The sequence below is a fragment of the Rattus norvegicus genome, chromosome 1 (genome assembly GCF_036323735.1).
Source record: "Rattus norvegicus strain BN/NHsdMcwi chromosome 1, GRCr8, whole genome shotgun sequence".
NCBI classification, from domain to species: Eukaryota; Metazoa; Chordata; class Mammalia; order Rodentia; family Muridae; genus Rattus; species Rattus norvegicus.
In genome coordinates, this window is record NC_086019.1 from 165,061,365 (window position 1) to 165,079,677 (window position 18,313).

An 18,313-nucleotide genomic window follows, 5' to 3' on the forward strand; every position below is an offset into this window, starting at 1 on the left:
ACTGGAAAATATCATCCTGAGTGAGCTAACCCAATCACAGAAAAACACACATGGTATGCACTCATTGATAAGTGGCTATTAGCCCAAATGCTTGAATTACCCTAGATGCCTAGAACAAATGAAACTCAAGAAGGATGATCAAAATGTGAATGCTTCACTCCTTCTTTAAAAGGGGAACAAGAATACCCTTGGCAGGGAATAGAGAGGCAAAGATTAAAACAGAGACTGAAGTAACACCCATTCAGAGCCTGCCCCACATGTGGCCCATACATATACAGCCACCCATATAGACAAGATGGATGAAGCAAAGAAGTGCAGACCGACAGGAGCCGGATGTAGATCGCTCCTGAGAGACACAGCCAGAATACAGCAAATACAGAGGCGAATGCCAGCAGCAAACCACTGAACTGAGAATAGGACCCCCGTTGAAGGAATCAGAGAAAGAACTGGAAGAGCTTGAAGGGCTCGAGACCCCATATGTACAACAATGCCAAGCAAACAGAGCTTCCAGGGACTAAGCCACTACCTAAAGACTATACATGGACTGACCCTGGACTCTGACCCCATAGGTAGCAATGAATATCCTAGTAAGAGCACCAGTGGAAGGGGAAGCCCTGGGTCCTGCTAAGACTGAACCCCCAGTGAACTAGACTGTTGGGGGGAGGGCGGCAATGGGGGGAGGGTGGGGAGGGGAACACCCATAAGGAAGGGGAGGTGGGAGGGGGATGTTTGCCCGGAAACCAGGAAAGGGAATAACACTCGAAATGTATATAAGAAATACTCAAGTTAATTAAAAAAAAAATAAGTCAATCAAATTAATGGTAGAGAAATTGATAACAGGCATGTTCAAATGGTAAGAATATCTTTGTATGGGATGAGTCCCTAGATCCAGGAGAATAAGCGAAGATTTGGTTAAGAAAAAAAAAAAAAGACCATGTAATTATGGGTTTTGATCTTTTTTGGAGTCTTAGGACCTTTTTAGGGTTGTATAAGTATGAAACCTTTTCCACAAAAAGGATGCCCATAACGAATACTCTCTCCCCTAGAAGAGGGAAGTTGAAATGAGAAGGAATGATGTAGTAGTGTGCATGGGACTTTAGCAGCTGGCTACGATGGTGTAAAGATACCAGAAGAAAATGTGATTATAGAAAGGAGATAAACCACTAATCGTGTGGAGCCAGGTCACTGAGGGCCTGTGCACACATATTGAAGAGTAATGAAGAAAGACTTAAACAACAACAAACCAACATTGTGTTCTTGTTTGAAAGGCATAAAGCCAGGGGTATGGAACATCAAAAAACACAGAGCCAGAGGAACTCTGAAGGAGGGGCTATCAGGGCAGAGGGGGAGCTCAGACTGAGTTGTAGTCGGTAAGTAGTACATAAGGTGTCACAGTGGAGGAGGTAGCACAGATGTATGTCTTAGTCAAAAATGAGTGTTTAAATGACCACCATCCTGTAGCACAATAAAGCCCCACTTGGAGTCGTGGACTATTTTATCCAGCTTGTCCTCATGTCCTTGTCTTAGCTTGCCCTGATTGTAACAGCGCTCTCCTCTGGAGGTGCTGCTCAAGGTCTCCAGTGGATGCTCTAAACCATGCAGACCCAGCTGGCAGAATTTGAACCAAAAATTGGAAGACTTGAGTTTGAGATTAGGAAATGTTTTCTTTTTAATAGCTATATAGACCATAGGGAATATAATGTAGCATTGTAATTAGAGAAAATATTCTGAGTGAGGACTGGAGAGATGGCTCAATAACTAAAGTGTTTACCATGCAAGCAAGAGGACCTGAGCTCAGTCCCAAGTCCCCATGTAATTACCATCTCTGGGGAGGTAGAGACAAACAGATCCGTAGAGCTCACTGGCTGGTCATTCTGACCAAATCAGTGAGCTAGGTTCAGTGAAAGGGCCTTTTCTTAAAAAAAAAAAAAAAAAAAAAAAAAGTGGTAATAATAATGTGTTATGTGTATGGTTATGCTTGCCTTTTAAACCCAGCATTCAGGAAGCAGAAAGAAGTAGATTTCTTTGAGTTCAAGGCCAGCTGGTCTAGATCTCAGGATCTAGACCAGCTGGGGCTACAGAGTGAGACCTTGCCTCAAAGAAGAAAAGGAGGAGGAGAAATAGTAGTAGTAAGAATAATATGGGGGTTGGGGATTTAGCTCAGTGGTAGGGCACTTGCCTGAGAAGCGCAAGGCCCTGGGTTCGGTTCTCAGCTCCGGAAAAAATAAAAAATAAAAAGAATAATATGAATAGGGCTGGAGAGATGGCTCAGCAGTTAGAGCACTGACTGCTCTTCAGAGGTCCTGAGTTCAATTCCCAAAAACTACATGGTGCCTTACAACCATCCGTAATAGGATCCGATGCACTCTTCTGGTATATCTGAAGATACCTTTGATGTACTCATGTACGAAAAATAAATAATTATTATTTAAAAAGAATAATAAAAATATAATAGTATAGAGATAAATTAAGAAAGATACCCAACATTGATGTCTGACCTCCACATGTATGCACCCATATAACACATGCACAGAAACATACATAATGTCACACACAGATTCTGGGCCAACATCTATTAGGGCGTTCAAATAAGGAATTCTTGTACTAGTTGACTGTTCATCTAAACTGGTGACTTTCAAATACCCCTTTAAAAGTCTTAAGAAAGTGCCTCAGGGGTTTAGCAAGCACAGAGAATGTAAACATGTTTTGAGCATAGTCCCATGGAGGTGATCTGAGTCAGAGAAGACTTGTCATTTGTCTCTGTAACCACCTCCACATTTTACCTGTTACAGTCTGACCTCAAACCTCCGTATCAAGGACAGCAAAGTGTCCAACGAATAGCCCTTTCCTCTCTAGACCCAGGGTCTAGAACCTCTCTACGTTAAGGTGCTGGCCAAATACTGTTGGCAGGCAGTCGCAGAGCAGTAAACAGTGTAAACAGTGGCTTACAGTGAACAAGAGTTGTACTTGTTGCTTTTACACTGTGAATGAAACATTAATAAAACTAGAATGACTATGAGACAAATCTCAAAATGTTTCTGAAGGTATGTCTTTATATTTTCATTTCCAGACTCCCCCATGGTCCCCTGGCCTCTAGTACCTTAACTCCTCCAGACTGTTCCTCTTCACCCTTAGTGTAACAATAAAAGGTCACGCAGTCTCTATTTAGAGAAAATGACCTATTGTTCCTATTAGTATGCCAAACTCACTATTGGTTAACTTAAAACTAAAACATTAAGAGGGATTTCCACAACACAATGTCTTTTTTTTTTAACTAAAAATTTTTATTGGATATTTTTATTTACATTTCAAATGTTCTCCCCTTTCCCAGTTTCATGTCCATAAATCCCCTTGTCCCATCCCTCACTCCTTTCTTCTATGAGGGTGTTACTCCACCCAACCACCCACCCCTTCCCACTTCTCTGCCTTGATCCCCTACACTGGGGCATCAAGCCTTGGCAGAACCAAGGACTTCTCCTTCCATTGATGCCCAACAAGGCCCATCCTCTGCTACATATGCGGCTTGAGCCATGGATCTGTCCCTGTGTACTCTTTGGGTGGTAGTTTAGTCCCTGAGAGCTCTGGTTGATTGGTATTGTTGTTCTTTCTATGGGGTTGCAAACCCCTTCAGATCCTTTAATCCTTTCTCTAACTCCTCCAATGGGGACCCATTCTCAGTTCAATGGTTGGCTGCGAGCATCCACCCCTGTATTTGTCATGCTCTGGCAGAGCCTCTCAGGAGACAACTATATCAGGTTCCTGTCAGCATGCACTTCTTGGCTTCAGCAATATTGTTCAGCAATATGGGCTGGATCCCCAGGTGGGGCAGGCTCTGAATGGCCGTTCCTTCAGTCTCTGCTCCAAACTTTGTCTCCATACACAACACAATGTCTTACCGTTCCTGACATAAGCAGTTAAGTCTTTTTTCTCAAAGATAATTTTCTTACTAAAAATATAGAACCATAGTATCATATCTATTATCTTAATTTTAAATATCGGTAAAATTGTCTTCAAATGAGCTCTCACTTAGTTTCTGCTTATTGGATAATCAAAAATAGCCAGGCTAAAATTAGTTGGCAGATGGGAGGCATATTTTATTAGGGCGGCAGTTGCAGGATTGTCCTATTGGAATTTTTAGATAGACTAAATCACTGAGCTCTTCAGAGAAACTGACAGTAATCATTTCTCTGTTCCTCCTTTTTTCTAGCTCATATTATTATTAGCATTATTGTTGCTGTTTGTTTTATTATAAATACTTCATCAAAAGGAAAAACACTGGTTAAAATTTTATTGTACCCTTGTACTTTCTTCATATTTCCTGCCAACATAAATGGTTCCTTCCCTCCCTTGTTTATTAATCTGCTCTGTCTAGTCTCTTATGGCTCCATTCATTTTTATTGCTAGTTAGAGTAAGCACTGTTGTAGTATGCTGTAATAGATGAAAGAAACTTTTTCAGTGGGAAGAAATTGAAAATGTAAATACAGAGACCAAGGATTCTGTAGTCATTGATTAATTCTTGGCTCGTTAAGTTGAGGCAAAGTCATATTGATTAATTAGGCAATTTAATGAGTGCTTCCTGTGTACCAGATTCTTAGAAAAAGAATTTCACAATAAACCGTTTTTACATTGCTATGATTTCTACAATTCTCACAAGAATATTTTTATTAGCTGTGGTACTCCTCAGTCTCTAATTAAAAATTAGGATGAGCCAGACTTGGTGATGCACACCTTTAATCCCAGCACTCAGGAGGCAGAGGCAGGCAGATCTCTCTGAGTTTGAGGCAACCATGGCTACATAGAGAAAACCTATCTTGAAAAAAAAAAAAAAAACAATTTTGAATGAGACAGTTGTTTAAGTAAAACATGAGTAATAGTATTTTTACACTGTTTTTGTTTGTTTGTTTGTTTGTTTGTTTTTTGGTTGTTTGGGGTTTTCTGTTTGTTTAGATGGATTTTTCAAGACAAGTTTTCTCTCTGTAGCCCTAGCTGTCCTGGTACCTGCTCTGTAGATCAGGCTGGCCTCAAACTCAGAGATCCACCTGCCTCTGCCTCCTGGGTGCTGGGATTAAAGACATGTGCTACTAAGCCTGGCTTACCCTAGTTTCTAAGTATTTGAATTTTTTGAAATGCCATTTGTCACCCACATGCACATGTGCACACATAAACATTAATCCTCTAACCTATATAATTACAAATTAATAATTGAGTGTTATAGCTTAAGATAGTAAATATAATTTCCTATAAACATATACCTGAAATATATATGTATACACATACTTGTAAAGAAAATGAGAAAGGAATCAAAACATCTCACTACAAAAATTAAAACCAGCTTTGGGCTGGAGAGATGGCTCAGCAGCTAAGAGTGCTTACCTTTCTTGCAGGGGACTAGATTTGGCTCCCACCTCTCCTACATAGTGGCTCAAAATCACCTGTAACTCTGGTTTTAGGGAATCTGATGCTCTCTTCTGGCTTCTTGGGAACTCCGGCATGCCTGCGGTGCACATGAACTTATAAAGACACACACACATACATTATTATAATAGATAAAGCTTTAAAAAAAACTAAAATCAAAAGAAAACTGTGTCAGGAAGGGAAGAATAAAAGCTATCAGCATATACAAAACAAATAGCAGGCTGGAAGAAGTAGTATATTAGTGACTTTAAATGTAAGTGTATTAAATTCTTTAACCAAAGGACAATTCAGCAGAATGGGTTTTTAAAAATTATATAGGGTCTAGAGTTAGGAGCACTTGCTACTCTTGTAAAGAACTTGGATTGGGTAGCTTACAACTCTCTGTAACTCCAGATCCAGGAAATCCAGTGCCCTCCTGACCTCTGGAAACAGTAGGCACACATGTGGTACACACACATGCATGCAGGCAAAACGTTCATACACACAAAATAAAAAATAAATAAAATCTTTTAAAAATGACTCAACCATATGCTCTTAGAAACATTTTAAATCCAAAGACGACAATAGATTAAAAATAAATAGATGGGGGGCTGGGGATTTAGCTCAGTGGTAGAGCGCTTACCTAGGAAGCGCAAGGCCCTGGGTTCGGTCCCCAGTCCGAAAAAAAGAACCAAAAATAAATAAATAAATAAATAAATAAATAAATAAATAAATAAATAAATAAATAAATAAATAGATGGAAGAACATATTCCAAACAGTAATCAGAGGGTGACAGTCGCAGGCAAATACTGTGTGGGTATACCTAGAATAGTTAAAAGCAAAGAGATAGAAAGTCAGATAATAATTATAAAGACAAGGGAGGAGAATGAGAAGCTGTTATTTAGTGTATTGAATTTTGGGGTTTCAAAAATATTTTTAATGATTCATTTTTATATGGGTGTGTTTTGTCAACATGTATATATGTATACTAGAAGAGGGCATTAGTTCCCATTACAGAAGGTTGTAAGCTACTATGTGGTTACTAGGAATTGAACTCTAGACCTCTGGAAGAGTGTTCTTGACTATTGAGCCATCTCTCTAGCCCCTAGTTTTAGTTGTGTATGATGAAAGAAATCTGGAGGTAGCCGGTGTAATTGTTGCACAACAATGTTAATATATTTAATGCCCATTAGACTGCATTTTTAAAAGAGTATATGTATATACATATATACATGTAACAATAGTTAATGAAGAAAGACACCATGGCTGTCAAAGAGGACAAGGGATCTGTGGGAGGAATTAGAAGAAATTTGGGGGGAAATGTTTTAATTGTATTATAATCTCAAGAATAGAAAAATGGTCATCATGGAAATTTTTATGCTGTATACATTTAACACAATAAGATGTGTCTGTAAGCCTAGTACTTTGGAAAAGCAAAAGGATAAGAAGTTCAAGTTTGTGGCCAGATTGAACTATATGAGACCCTGTATCGATCAATAAATAAATAAATCTTAATGCAAACTAGACAACTTAATGTTGAGGAAATAAAATATACTGAATATTTCTTGACTTATATGTATGATTCCCATGAATGCTGTGTGTGTGTGTGTGTGTGTGTGTGTGTGTGTGTGTGTGTGTGTACTGATGTGAGTACCCAAATGTATGGTTGTGGTTGTGCTTCTGTCATTTTATGGATACTTGCCTATGGTTTAGGAACAGAGTCCACAAAAGAGGCAGTTACTGTGTGTCTTGAATTTAGTGAAGAGCAACTCTATTCTCAATTTCAAGTTTTTCTGGCAGCTTCATCATGATTTAATTTAAAATCAAAAGGACTTAATTAACAATCACTTGTGGCAGCCAAGTCAAAAACAAAGTTCTTAAAGGCTATGCAGGAAAGTGTGGATATTGTTAAAAAGAAATGTTAATAGCATTATTATTAAAAAAAAATACTTTACGTCCATGCCATTGAATGACAGTCTTTCAAGATTAATTTCACCTAAAGTTCAAAGTAAAAATTTCTCCTTGGAAGAGCAGTAGAAGTGCTTTTATGTAGGAATTCAGTCAAAGATTCCTAAACACATGTTAAGAGAATAGCTCAGTGCTAAGGAGGCTCAGTTGTGTCAAAAAAGTAAATACCTGAGCAGCTTGGTGTTTAATGCCTCCCTCATTATTACTGGATCTGTACAGACTGTCTCATAAACAGAAGGAAAGGTGTGAATAGCTGCCCAAGAAAAGAAAATCATTAGAAGAACCATAGAAAGGATGTTTGCACTGACCGGCCTCACACTGCATGAAGCATTGCCCATCAGTGACTGGCGTCAGCCATGCATGAGAACCTATGGTTTGTTGGAGTGTGTAGTCATGTAGTAGCACAGGGGCTATAGAAAGACAGAAAAGACTATTTCAAAGTGTCAAAACTATCATATTCCAGATTATTACTCAGAATTCAGTTGGAGCTAGGCAGATTGTTCAGTTGTGCTTAACTTCTCTTGTAGAGGATCCAGGTTCAATCCCAGCACCTACATGTTGTCCCAAAACTATGTGTACCTAGTTCCAAGGGATTGAATACCCTTTTGTTTCTTCTTCATGCTCCAGTCATGTGGTGCACATACATATACTCAAACACATATTTATACTAAATTAATAAGTATTTTGTTTTAAGAATAAAACAGTCCTAATCCAGAGTCATAGCATTTTAAAACAAGAGGATAACAGGTTCACAGACCATTAACAGTAGCTTATGAAGGAAAAGCAAAATCCCAGGGTTAGCTTAGAAGGCTCCTGAAGATGCTGGACCTCAACATGTTCTAAACCACATTCTTAACAGCAAAAGGAAGGTTTTGTGGTATTCTCATCAATTCTTAGTCGAGTTTTGTTTTATGTGTCATCAGTACTGTGGTCTTGATGCAATACAAGGTTCAGCAGGTACATCTGGGGGATAGCGTGTCACATGCATAGGACCTGAATCCAATCTCCAGCAACCCCGAATCAATAAGATATAAGTACACCATTTGCCTTATATGCTTGTGTTCATGTTCTCTCTTCTATAGATGAAAAATTAATATATAACAATTGATAAATATCAAGATTGTTAATAGGTTAGAAATAATTTAATCAGTGTGAGGGAAAATTGCCTTGAGATCCAACTTTGTTTGTTTGCTGTTTTCTTAGATCATTAAATTGAAAGCTGAGGCTCGGCTAGACCTACTGAAGCAGATTGGGGTTTCTGTAGATACGTGGTTAAAGAGTGCCATGAACCAGGTGATGGAGGAACTGGAAAATGAGCGGTGGGCCCGCCCTCCGGCCGTGACCAGCAACGGCACTCTACACTCGGTACAGTTTCTTTTCTTGGATTTCATTGGCTTACTGACCTTCACTGTTGTTTGCTGTGAGATAAAACTTTAAAATAAGACTAGTGGAAGGTTATTACCTTCAGTGTGTCATTTCATTTAAACTACTTAATACAGGAAAGAGAAGAGGAGGGAGAAAACAAGTGTGTTAGTGTCTTATTTTGTTTTTTAATACAGTAAAGAATACTTTGCCACTAATTGGTCTTATCAGTGTCTGTCCCCCAAACGTATTATTCCGTTTATAAGGTAAATATGCATTTTAGCTGAAAGTAATAGAAAAGAAAAACTAGTATTTCTGTAATTCTCAGAGATCTTCTCTAGTGAAATGAACATTTAGAATGTTGAAAACTGGGGTTGGGGATTTAGCTCAGTGGTAGAGCGCTTACCTAGCAAGCGCACGGCCCTGGGTTTGGTCCCCAGCTCCAAAAAAAAAAAAAGAAAGTTGAAAACTATCCTTTCAAATGTAGGGTCTGAGCTGGAGAAATATCTTGGTCTTCAAGTGCTTATCCTGCAAGCAGACCTGAGTTCAAGTTGCAGAACCTGATCATCATAGCCAGACTTGGGGATGCGTGCCTGTAATTCCTTCCGTGCTGGAAAAGTAGAGACGGGAGACCCTAGACTCGCTAGCCAGCCAGGTAGCAAGCCAGATGGGCCTGTCTCAAAAAACAAGGTAGATGGTGCCTAGGGAATAACAGCCAAGGCTCACCTGGCCTCCACACATACATGAACACACATGTATACACACATGCACATAAAATTCACAGGCTTGGTATAAAGATGAATTCAGTTCCAGGGCAGAACAAAAACCCCATGCAGGGAGGCTTTGACAGGTAATAACCAGCACACAACTTGTTTTCTTCCTTCAAGTCCAGGGTTCATCCTGCTTGTTTCTTAATGAGATTTACCAATGTTTGTTTCTCTTCGTTTTCTTCTTTTTCTCTCTTTGTTTTCTTTTGTTTTATCTTCTTCCTCTGTGGAATATAATGGCCATGTCTTCGGTGCCTTGGTACACAGTAGATACTTAGTGTTTGTTGCAGGAAGAACTGAGTGGATGAATGGAAGGACGTGATAATAGTAAACAAAGAGCTAAGGTTGTTCCTGCTGCTTCTAATGTTCGGTTGGGCCCTGCAGATGTTAGGAATCCTTGTTACATAAATTGGCTGGCATCCTGGAAGTTTAAGCACATTTAGAACATAGCACTCTAGTTTTCTAGTGGGAATGCATCGATACATTTAAAGAGATTGTGTGTAGGTATACATTATAAGGAAAAGCAATCTATTGGAAGTTTATTTTTAGCTGGGTGGTGGTGGCCTACACCTTTAATCTCAGCACTCAAGTGGCAGAGGCAGTTGGATCTCTGTGAGTAGGAAGCCAAGCTGATGTATAGAAGTAGTTCTAGGACAGCCAGGACTACAGGTAGAAACCCTTTCTCAGAAAAAGAGAGAGAGAAGAAAGTTATTTCATTATTAAATGCAGTCTGGCTTGTGGGGTTGGAAGTCATGCACATCATACCCTTGACTTTGGGGATGGAGAGCTTGTCCTGTTGTCATAGGAACAGAGTTGCTCCATGTCATGGAACATTGTCCGGTCAAATCTTTACATTCCCATCTACCTCAGGTTGTTCTGCTCCAGTTCATGGCCACAGCAAGTTCCAGGCACAAGCTTCTTTGTACTCTGTAGCATCCTGCTTCCAACCCGTCAGAATGACAGCTTGAGCTAGCACCTTTCGAGGGTGAATTTCATTGAGCAGGCATGTATAACCTCAATTTTTGCTTCATTCCTAAACATATCAAAGGTGGATGGGTTTTGGTCTTTCTTCAGTGCTTAGCTGCTGGGAGAACTGGCAGACCTTTATAGATCTTAGGGTATATGACAGCATGTGACTAGGTCCCTGTGTGGCAAACTCCGAGTCCTTTACATCAAATTCATCAACATACTTTGCAAAAAGTCACCCCTCTATGGATTTCTTAGGAAATCTTAGGTTAACCAACTCTTAAGATTTCCTTAAGATCTTAAGATCTCCACAGAATCTTTGGTTCTGTGACATACTATCAGAAAATCTCAGTACCAGCTCAGGAAGAGTTTGCCCATAAAGAAATGCTGTTTGACGTTAGCTCTTGATGGACTTAAATAAGAGCTAAATAAAAGCTATGCTTCTGAGTCTGAAGGAAGAAGGTAAATGAGATGTGCTTAGGGGCTTCTAGATGTCAGCTCATCAGGAAGTATCAGCCTCTGGGAAGTAGTACTTTTCCATCTTTTTCCCTCCGACAGTTCTTCATCCCATTCCTCCTCCCACTCCTGTCTCCAAAAGGATGTCTTCACCCCACCCCACCCTAACAAGCCTCCCCACTCCCTGAAGTCTCAAGTCTCTCAAGAGTTAGGTGCATCTCCCCTCACAGAGGCCAGACCAGGCAGTCCTCTGCTGTATATGTTTCTGGGAAGGGGGAAACTCGTACCTGCTAGTGTATGCTGCCTAGCTGGTGGCTCAGTGTCTGAGACATGTTGGGAGTCCAAGTTAGGTGAGACTGCTGGTCTTCTTATGGGGTCGCCCTCCTCCTCAACTTCCAGCCTTTCCCTAATTCAACCACAGAGGTCCCTGACTTCAGTCCATTGATTGGGTATCTGCATCTGTCTGGATCAGCTGTTTGTTGGGCTCTCAGAGGGCAGTCATGCTAGGCTCCTGTCCGTAATCACACCACAGCATCAGTAATAGTGTCAGTCCTTGAAGCCTCCTCTTGAGATGGATCCCAAGTTGGGCCAGTCACAGGACCTCCTTTCCCTCAGTCTCTTTTCCATTTTTGTCCCTGCAGTTCTTTTAGACAGGAACCATTCTGGGTCAGAATTTTTGGATGTGGGATGGCAACACCATCCCTCCACTAGATGCCCAGTCTTTCTACTGGAGGTGGACTCTGTGAGTTCCCTCTCCCCACTGTTGGGCATTTCATCTAAGGTCCCTCCCTTTGAGTCCTACATGTCTCTCACCTTCCAGGTCTCTGGTACAATCTAGCACCCCCTGCCCCCAATACCTGATTATCTTCCCCTTTTCGCCTTTCCCTCCTGTCACCCACCCAGGTCCCTCCTTCCTTCCGTCCCTCCCTCATGATTGCTTTCTTCTCCCTCCCAAACGGGATTGAAGGATCCTCACTTGGGCCCTTCAGCTTGTTAACCTTCTTGAGTTCTGTGGACTGTATCCTAGGTATTCTGTACTTTTTTGGCTAATATCCACTTATTAGTGAGTACATACCATTCATATCTTTTGGGTCTGAGTTACCTCACTCAGGATGATATTTTCTAGTTCTACCCATTTGCCTGCAAAACTCAGGATGTCCTAGTTCTTAATAGTTGAATAGTATTCTGTTATGTAAATAAACCACATTTTCTTTGTCCATTCTTCCATTGTGGGGCATCTGTATCATTTCCAGCTTCTGGGCCCTATCACAGATAAGGCCACTATGAACAGCCAGCCAGTCTGTATATTCCCTCTTTCAACTTAGAGATTATATTTCATGGAAGATTTACCAGTTATTCTGCTAAAGGAAATAGTATTTATTTAACCTTTGTCTTAAATAACATTGAAATGATTCAGAGAATGCTGTACCACTTCAGACTGACAGCTAGCTGGCCAGGCAACATGAGGCTGAAATACACACAATTGATTTTATAATCCTCGATTTTACATACATGCATTCAACCAACCACAGATCTGAAACTTGGGGTTTTAAAACTGCCTAGAGGGGTTGGGGATTTAGCTCAGTGGTAGAGCACTTGCTTGTACCACTTTGCAATCCCACCAGGTTTCTTTATATAGTCTTAGCTATCCTGGAAATAGCTTTGTAGACAAGACTGGCCTCAAACTCAAAAAGATCCTTCAGCGTCTGGGATTAAAAGTGTGCTCCACAGCCACCTAGCTAAACTTAATGTTTTATCCACTTTGACTTACATGGATACAAATGTTAGTTTCTAACTTTTAAAAGTGTGCTGGAGATGCAGCTGGGTTGTTGGAGCCTTTGCTAATATGCATGAACTCCTGGGTTCAGTCCCCAGTATCACCTAGACCAAATGTGGTTGCATACCCCTATAATCCCAAATACTCATTAAAAATAATAGGGAAGAGAGTCAGAAGTTCTAGGTCATTCTCAGCTACATAGTAAGTTTGGGACTAACCTGAGCTACACTAGACCCTGCCTCAAAGATAATGAAAATAGTGACATTACTGAAGTGCCTGTGACAGCTTCTTACTCATAAAACAAGTCAAGGAGCACTCCTCTCACCGTCCAGATGAGCATTTTCCTCTAGCTTTATCAGCTGATTTTAAATTGTCACTAAAAGGAAAGAGCAGGCCTCCAGTGTTATGTCAGGCACATTTGTACATTATCTGTGTGAGAAGAATTGGTTAGTAAGCATAGTTACTCTGGGTGTATTTACTACAGATGAGTTGATGGGACTTGGAGGCCTAAGTATCTCCTTACAGCTTGTGAGTAAGGTGAGATGACATCTGAACCCAGAGGTGTCTGCCTCTGCAGCCCTCAGACCACATGCCCTTGCTCTGTGGGCTTCTCTGTCTTCTAATCATTTTACTTATTGTGTAGTGCTTTTTTAATCACCATTGGATGTTTTCTTCCCAGTCCCATGAGTGGTTTGTCTTAAATCTTTGTGTACTTGTGGGCAGTTGACATTCAAATTCCCAAGCTTTTGCTATGTCAGCAGCTTTATTAACAGTTGAAGACATTCACATTCTGATATGTTTTGACATATGTGGACACCAGTGAAAGCATTGCAGTTCCGGTAACAAACGTATTTATACTCTTCCAAACTTTCCTCCTTCTTTTCATAGTCATGTCCACGTTTTGTTCCTCAGTTAACCCCTGGTCTAATTTCTGTGCTTTAGGTTAGTGTGTTCTCTGAAATTTAGATAAGAGAATCATATCAACTCTTTTGTGTGGAACTCCATGATGATTTTGAGGATCACATGTGTTGTGTGCTGACAGTGTGTTTATTTTCACTGCTGAACTACTGTTGTATAGCAGCGGGTGTTTGCTGTCTTACATGGATGGGCATTTGGATTGTTCTGGACTGTCACTGTCATTTTGTAAGTCTTGAATTTGGGTAGGGTAAGTACTACCAACATTTGCTGTATAGTGGGTGTATAGTTAATGTTTTAAGAAACTAATCCTGGGGACCCAGGTCTGTAATTTAGCTACCTGCAGGGCTGAGGCAGGAAAATCACAAGATCTGGAGTAGCCAGTGAGCTCAAGGCCAGCCTGGGCAATTTATTGAAACCCTGTCTCAAAATTAAAAGTGTAAAAAGTGCTGGGAAAAGGCTGACTTTCCGAGACAGGATCTCCATTTTTAGCCCTTACTGGCCTAGATCTCACTATATAAACCAGGCTGACCTTGACTGTTCTTCCTTCCTCTGCTGGGTTTGCAGATAACTGCCACCGAGGCTGTTCTCCTTTAAATAGACTTTTGGTAATTTGATTTGCGGTTTCTTGTTTAAAAAAAAAAAATCGTCTGTTCTATCCAACTTACCAATGTTATTGGCATAAAGTTTTTTTATAACATTCTTAGTTATTCTTTGAGTATCTAGAGCACTTTTAGTGATGTCAGTTACCACTTATTCCTGTATGGCTTTGTCTCCTCTTCTCTACCCCCACCTACCCCCATCATTCTGCTGTGATGGAGGTTCATTAAATAGATGGTTTTCACAGTCAGCAACCTTTTGGTTTCATTGGCTTTTTTTCCTGTTTCTTCCTGATTTATTAATTTCTGCTTAGATTTTAATTATTTTATTTCTCCCATCTAATTTGTATTTAATTGGCTCTTCTATGATTTTTTTTTTCAGGTAGAAGCTGGGGATAGTGATTTTAGACGTTTCCCCTTTCTTATGGAGGCGTTTGGTAAACATCCCTGCTATCTACCCCTTTATGTTCTTTGCGGTTTTCCTAATGTGTTACCATTCAGTTCAAGATGCTTTCTGACTGGCTTTCCGCTGTTGAATTTTTGAAACTTCGGGGAGGCTTTCCAGATATATTTCTACTTTAGATTTCTAATTCAGTTATGCTGTAGATCAGTAACATACTTCAGTTCTTTGGAATTTACTGAGACTTCTTTTGTGACCCAGTGTGTGATATATCAAGAGTGTACATTTTACTGCTCTTGAGTGTTGTGTTCTACAAATGCATGGCCTGTGTCTTCCATATTCTCACTGCTCTGTGAGCCGCACCTGACACACCATGCTTTAGGGAAAATGAGTCCTTTCCCAAACCTGTGTGCCTTCTAGAAATCTAGGTGGTTCTGTTTCTAGCTTCAGCTACTCTGTTCATACACATAAACTACTCAGCTGAAGACTTGAGGCCTCTGCAAATTTCTCAGGATCTCGTTCTGACTCCTTGTTACTGCCACATTGGCCCCCGTGAACTCCCTGTTCCACTGTATTGAGATGGCACACACAACTGTTCTTTTTTTTTTTTTTTTTTTTGTTCTTTTTTTTTCGGAGCTGGGGACCGAACCCAGGGCCTTGCGCTTCCTAGGTAAGCGCTCTACCACTGAGCTAAATCCCCAGCCCCACAACTGTTCTTAGCCTGGAAGCTTTTTCTGAGAGTAAGTTGAGCAAATTGTTCCCATTCCCCAGGCGGCTGTCTTCATCACTTGGTGCCCTGTGTCTTGAAAACTTTCATATATTTTGACCATATTTTTAATGTCATTATGTTTTATTTATTGGGGGTAGGGCCTGCCATGTTGATCAAATAGAAGCAAACTTGAAAGTCAAGTGTCTGTGTCTTCCGTATTCTTACTGCAGGACAACTTGCAGGAGGTGGCAAGTACCTTTACCCATGCAGCCACTTCACAAGCCCACAACCAATTTTTTAAAATTGTTTCTGGCATGAAATTCAAATCTGGTCCCTAATGTACCATCTTGCTTTGAACAGAAGTTTATATATTGTCTACTCAGACCATGCTTGGAGTAAGGTCCTGTGCTCTGCAGTCACTTCTCTGTCCAAGCAGAGTTCAAAGGTTCTGCTAATCAAATTTCTGCAAGTAGCTGCTTTCCTCTGTGTTGAGTGTTGGCAAATTCTTCATCTGATTCTCTGTGCCTCATAAAACCAGCAAAAGTTAATGACATACTAAGTACCTCCCATTTGCCAAGTGAGTATTCAGGGTTTAAAATGCATTACCGTCTTTAACCTTATGATAGCCCTGTGAAAAAGTACCTGTCTTCATTAGAAAAATAGTTGTCTTCATAACAGTTGAAGTCACTGAAGTTTAGGAGCCAGATGACTTGCCCAGGATCACATACAGCAGTATTCACATCCAACCTGTCAGGCACTGCATCCTGTCTGAGAGCACCCCAGAGCTGAACTGTCAAGTAGCAGAAAGACGCTGCTACAAAAACTCCCACAGGGTTCCTCTTACTGCCCTTGCAGGAAGAGAAAGCTTTTACAACATTTAAGAAAGGAAAAATGAAGTATGGCTAAGAAGAATTGTTTTGATTGGAGAAAGAAGGATTGAGAGTGCAGTCCTTAAGATAAGAGAGTAAGGAAGAGTGGGATTTTAGAAATGCTGTGTCAAGAAACCATGAGAACAATAAAGAAGGAAAAGGAAGAGATTAGTCTAAGATACCGTGCTTTCAAAAGCTGCTAGAGCCATGCAAAGCATCTGACAGTCACCCCTGTTGTCACTAAAGCCTTCTAGTCCTTTCCGTGAGAATCAAACATGAACTAAAAACAGGAGGTAAATGGATGTTAGTATCAGTCCATGCTGGCAAGAGAAAGTGCTCTGGACTGATTCCCAGTACCAAAGCACAGCACATGTTAACATTCCATATGTATTTTTGGAAATTTGTTCTACCCCATTTTTATCAATGTCTGAGTGTTTTGTGTAATATAGTAAAATGTCTCTAACTTTCCCTAGAGTATGAAAGAAAGGTCTTCTGAATATATAAAATATGTTAAAGGGACCAGAGAGATGGCTCAGTGGTTAAAGATGTTTGTCCTGCTCTTGCAGAGGACCCATTTCCCAGCACCACAACGGGTGGCTAGTATCTTAATGCCTCTGGCATACGCATGCATGTGTGTACATGTATGCTGGCACACACACACACACACACACACACACACACACACACACACACACACAGAGCTAAAAATAAAATACATCTTTAAAAAAAAAAGAAAAATTTCACTGGCCATGGTGACCTTATGGGTAATCTGATTGTTCAGAAGGAAGAAGCAAAGAGTTCTAAGTTGAGACCAGCCTGAGATACATATATTTCAGGTCAGTCTGGGATAACAGTGATACTTTGTATCAAATAAACAACCAAATGAAAACTGTAAAACTCTGTACCTAGTAAACAATAACTCCCATGAGCCACTTTTAGTCCCAACAAATGCTATACTACTAAGACTTTGGCTAGTCTTCATACTTCTTAGAAATGGAGTTGGTGTTTATCTTTTTGTAATGGCTTACTTTACTTAGTATAATGTCTTTAAAGTACATCCATGTAGTAGCATGTGTCAGCCAGCATTCCTTCTTTTTTAAGGCTGAGTAATATTCCATTATCTGTGAGTACTGTTTCATGTACCTTTTCTTCTACCAGTGGAACTTTAGCTGTTGTAATATTGCTACTGTGAACAGTAGTTTACAAACATCTGTTCTAGTCTTTGCTTTCATTTCTTTTAGATATATACCAAGGAAAATTTTAAATACTTCTATGTTTAATTTATTAAAGAAACATTATCCCGTTTTTCACAGCAGATGTGCCATTTACATTCCCACTACAAGTATATAAGGTTGTATACAGTGTAAAGTGTATAAGAATGTAGCAATACATGCTCTTTTTTCCTTAATAATAGACACTAACAAATACGGAGTAGTATCTCATTGGGGTGGGCTTTAGTGGGTTGTTCATTGTTGTCTTATGTTTCTTTTGGTGGCTGTGTTTTTTTTTTGAATGATTGATTGATTGACTGATATAGGGGTTCATGTAGCCCAGATTGGCCTGAACTTACTATATAGCCAAGAATACTCCTCCTGCCTTTGTCTTCAAAGTGCTGAGATTATAGGCATGTGCTAACAGGTGTCACCCTGTAGCCTAGACTGAAATCACACTTAAAGCAGTCCTCCTGTCCCAGCCTCCTGAGTGCTGGTATTACAGACATGATCTATCATCTGTGGCTTCATTGTAAGGGTCTCTTGTAGCTCATGCTGGCTTCAGACTCGCTATGTGGCCAAAGATGACCTTGAATTTCTGAGTGCTGAAATTGCAAGCATGCACCACCAGCACACCTGGGTTTGGGGGGGTAAAGGATGGAACCCAGGTCTGAATGCACATTAGGCAAGTGCTCTTGTCAAAGGAGCTGCACTGTAGCTCCTTCACTGTGGTTCTGGTAATATTCAGTAACAGAGCACTTTATCATATTTAAATCTGCTGTTGGTCATAATTTAAGCTATATGTTGGGCAGTATATTTTCTAAAAATGTGTAAAGTGTTTCTAGCAACCATTGATATTTCCTCATGTTAGCATTTAAAAATGTTAAGAAGGCTTTTTTGCCAGCATTTAACAGCAAA

The 18,313-nt window shown here is 40.2% G+C and overlaps 1 protein-coding gene across 6 annotated transcripts in view; it reads left to right on the forward strand.

Moving 5' to 3' along the window:
* Positions 1-18,313, forward strand: part of Fchsd2 (FCH and double SH3 domains 2) — a 321,476-nt gene that overhangs the window by 285,449 nt on the left and 17,714 nt on the right. For 5 of the 6 annotated variants that reach the window (XM_063262815.1, XM_063262816.1, XM_008759721.4 and 2 more), the window contains one exon: positions 8,568-8,729. In XM_063262815.1, coding sequence (XP_063118885.1) covers positions 8,568-8,729 — 162 coding nt within the window. Of the gene's footprint in view, positions 1-8,567; positions 8,730-10,363; positions 10,497-18,313 lie in introns of all 6 variants that reach the window. The other variant, XR_005506100.2, reaches the window with a different exon arrangement.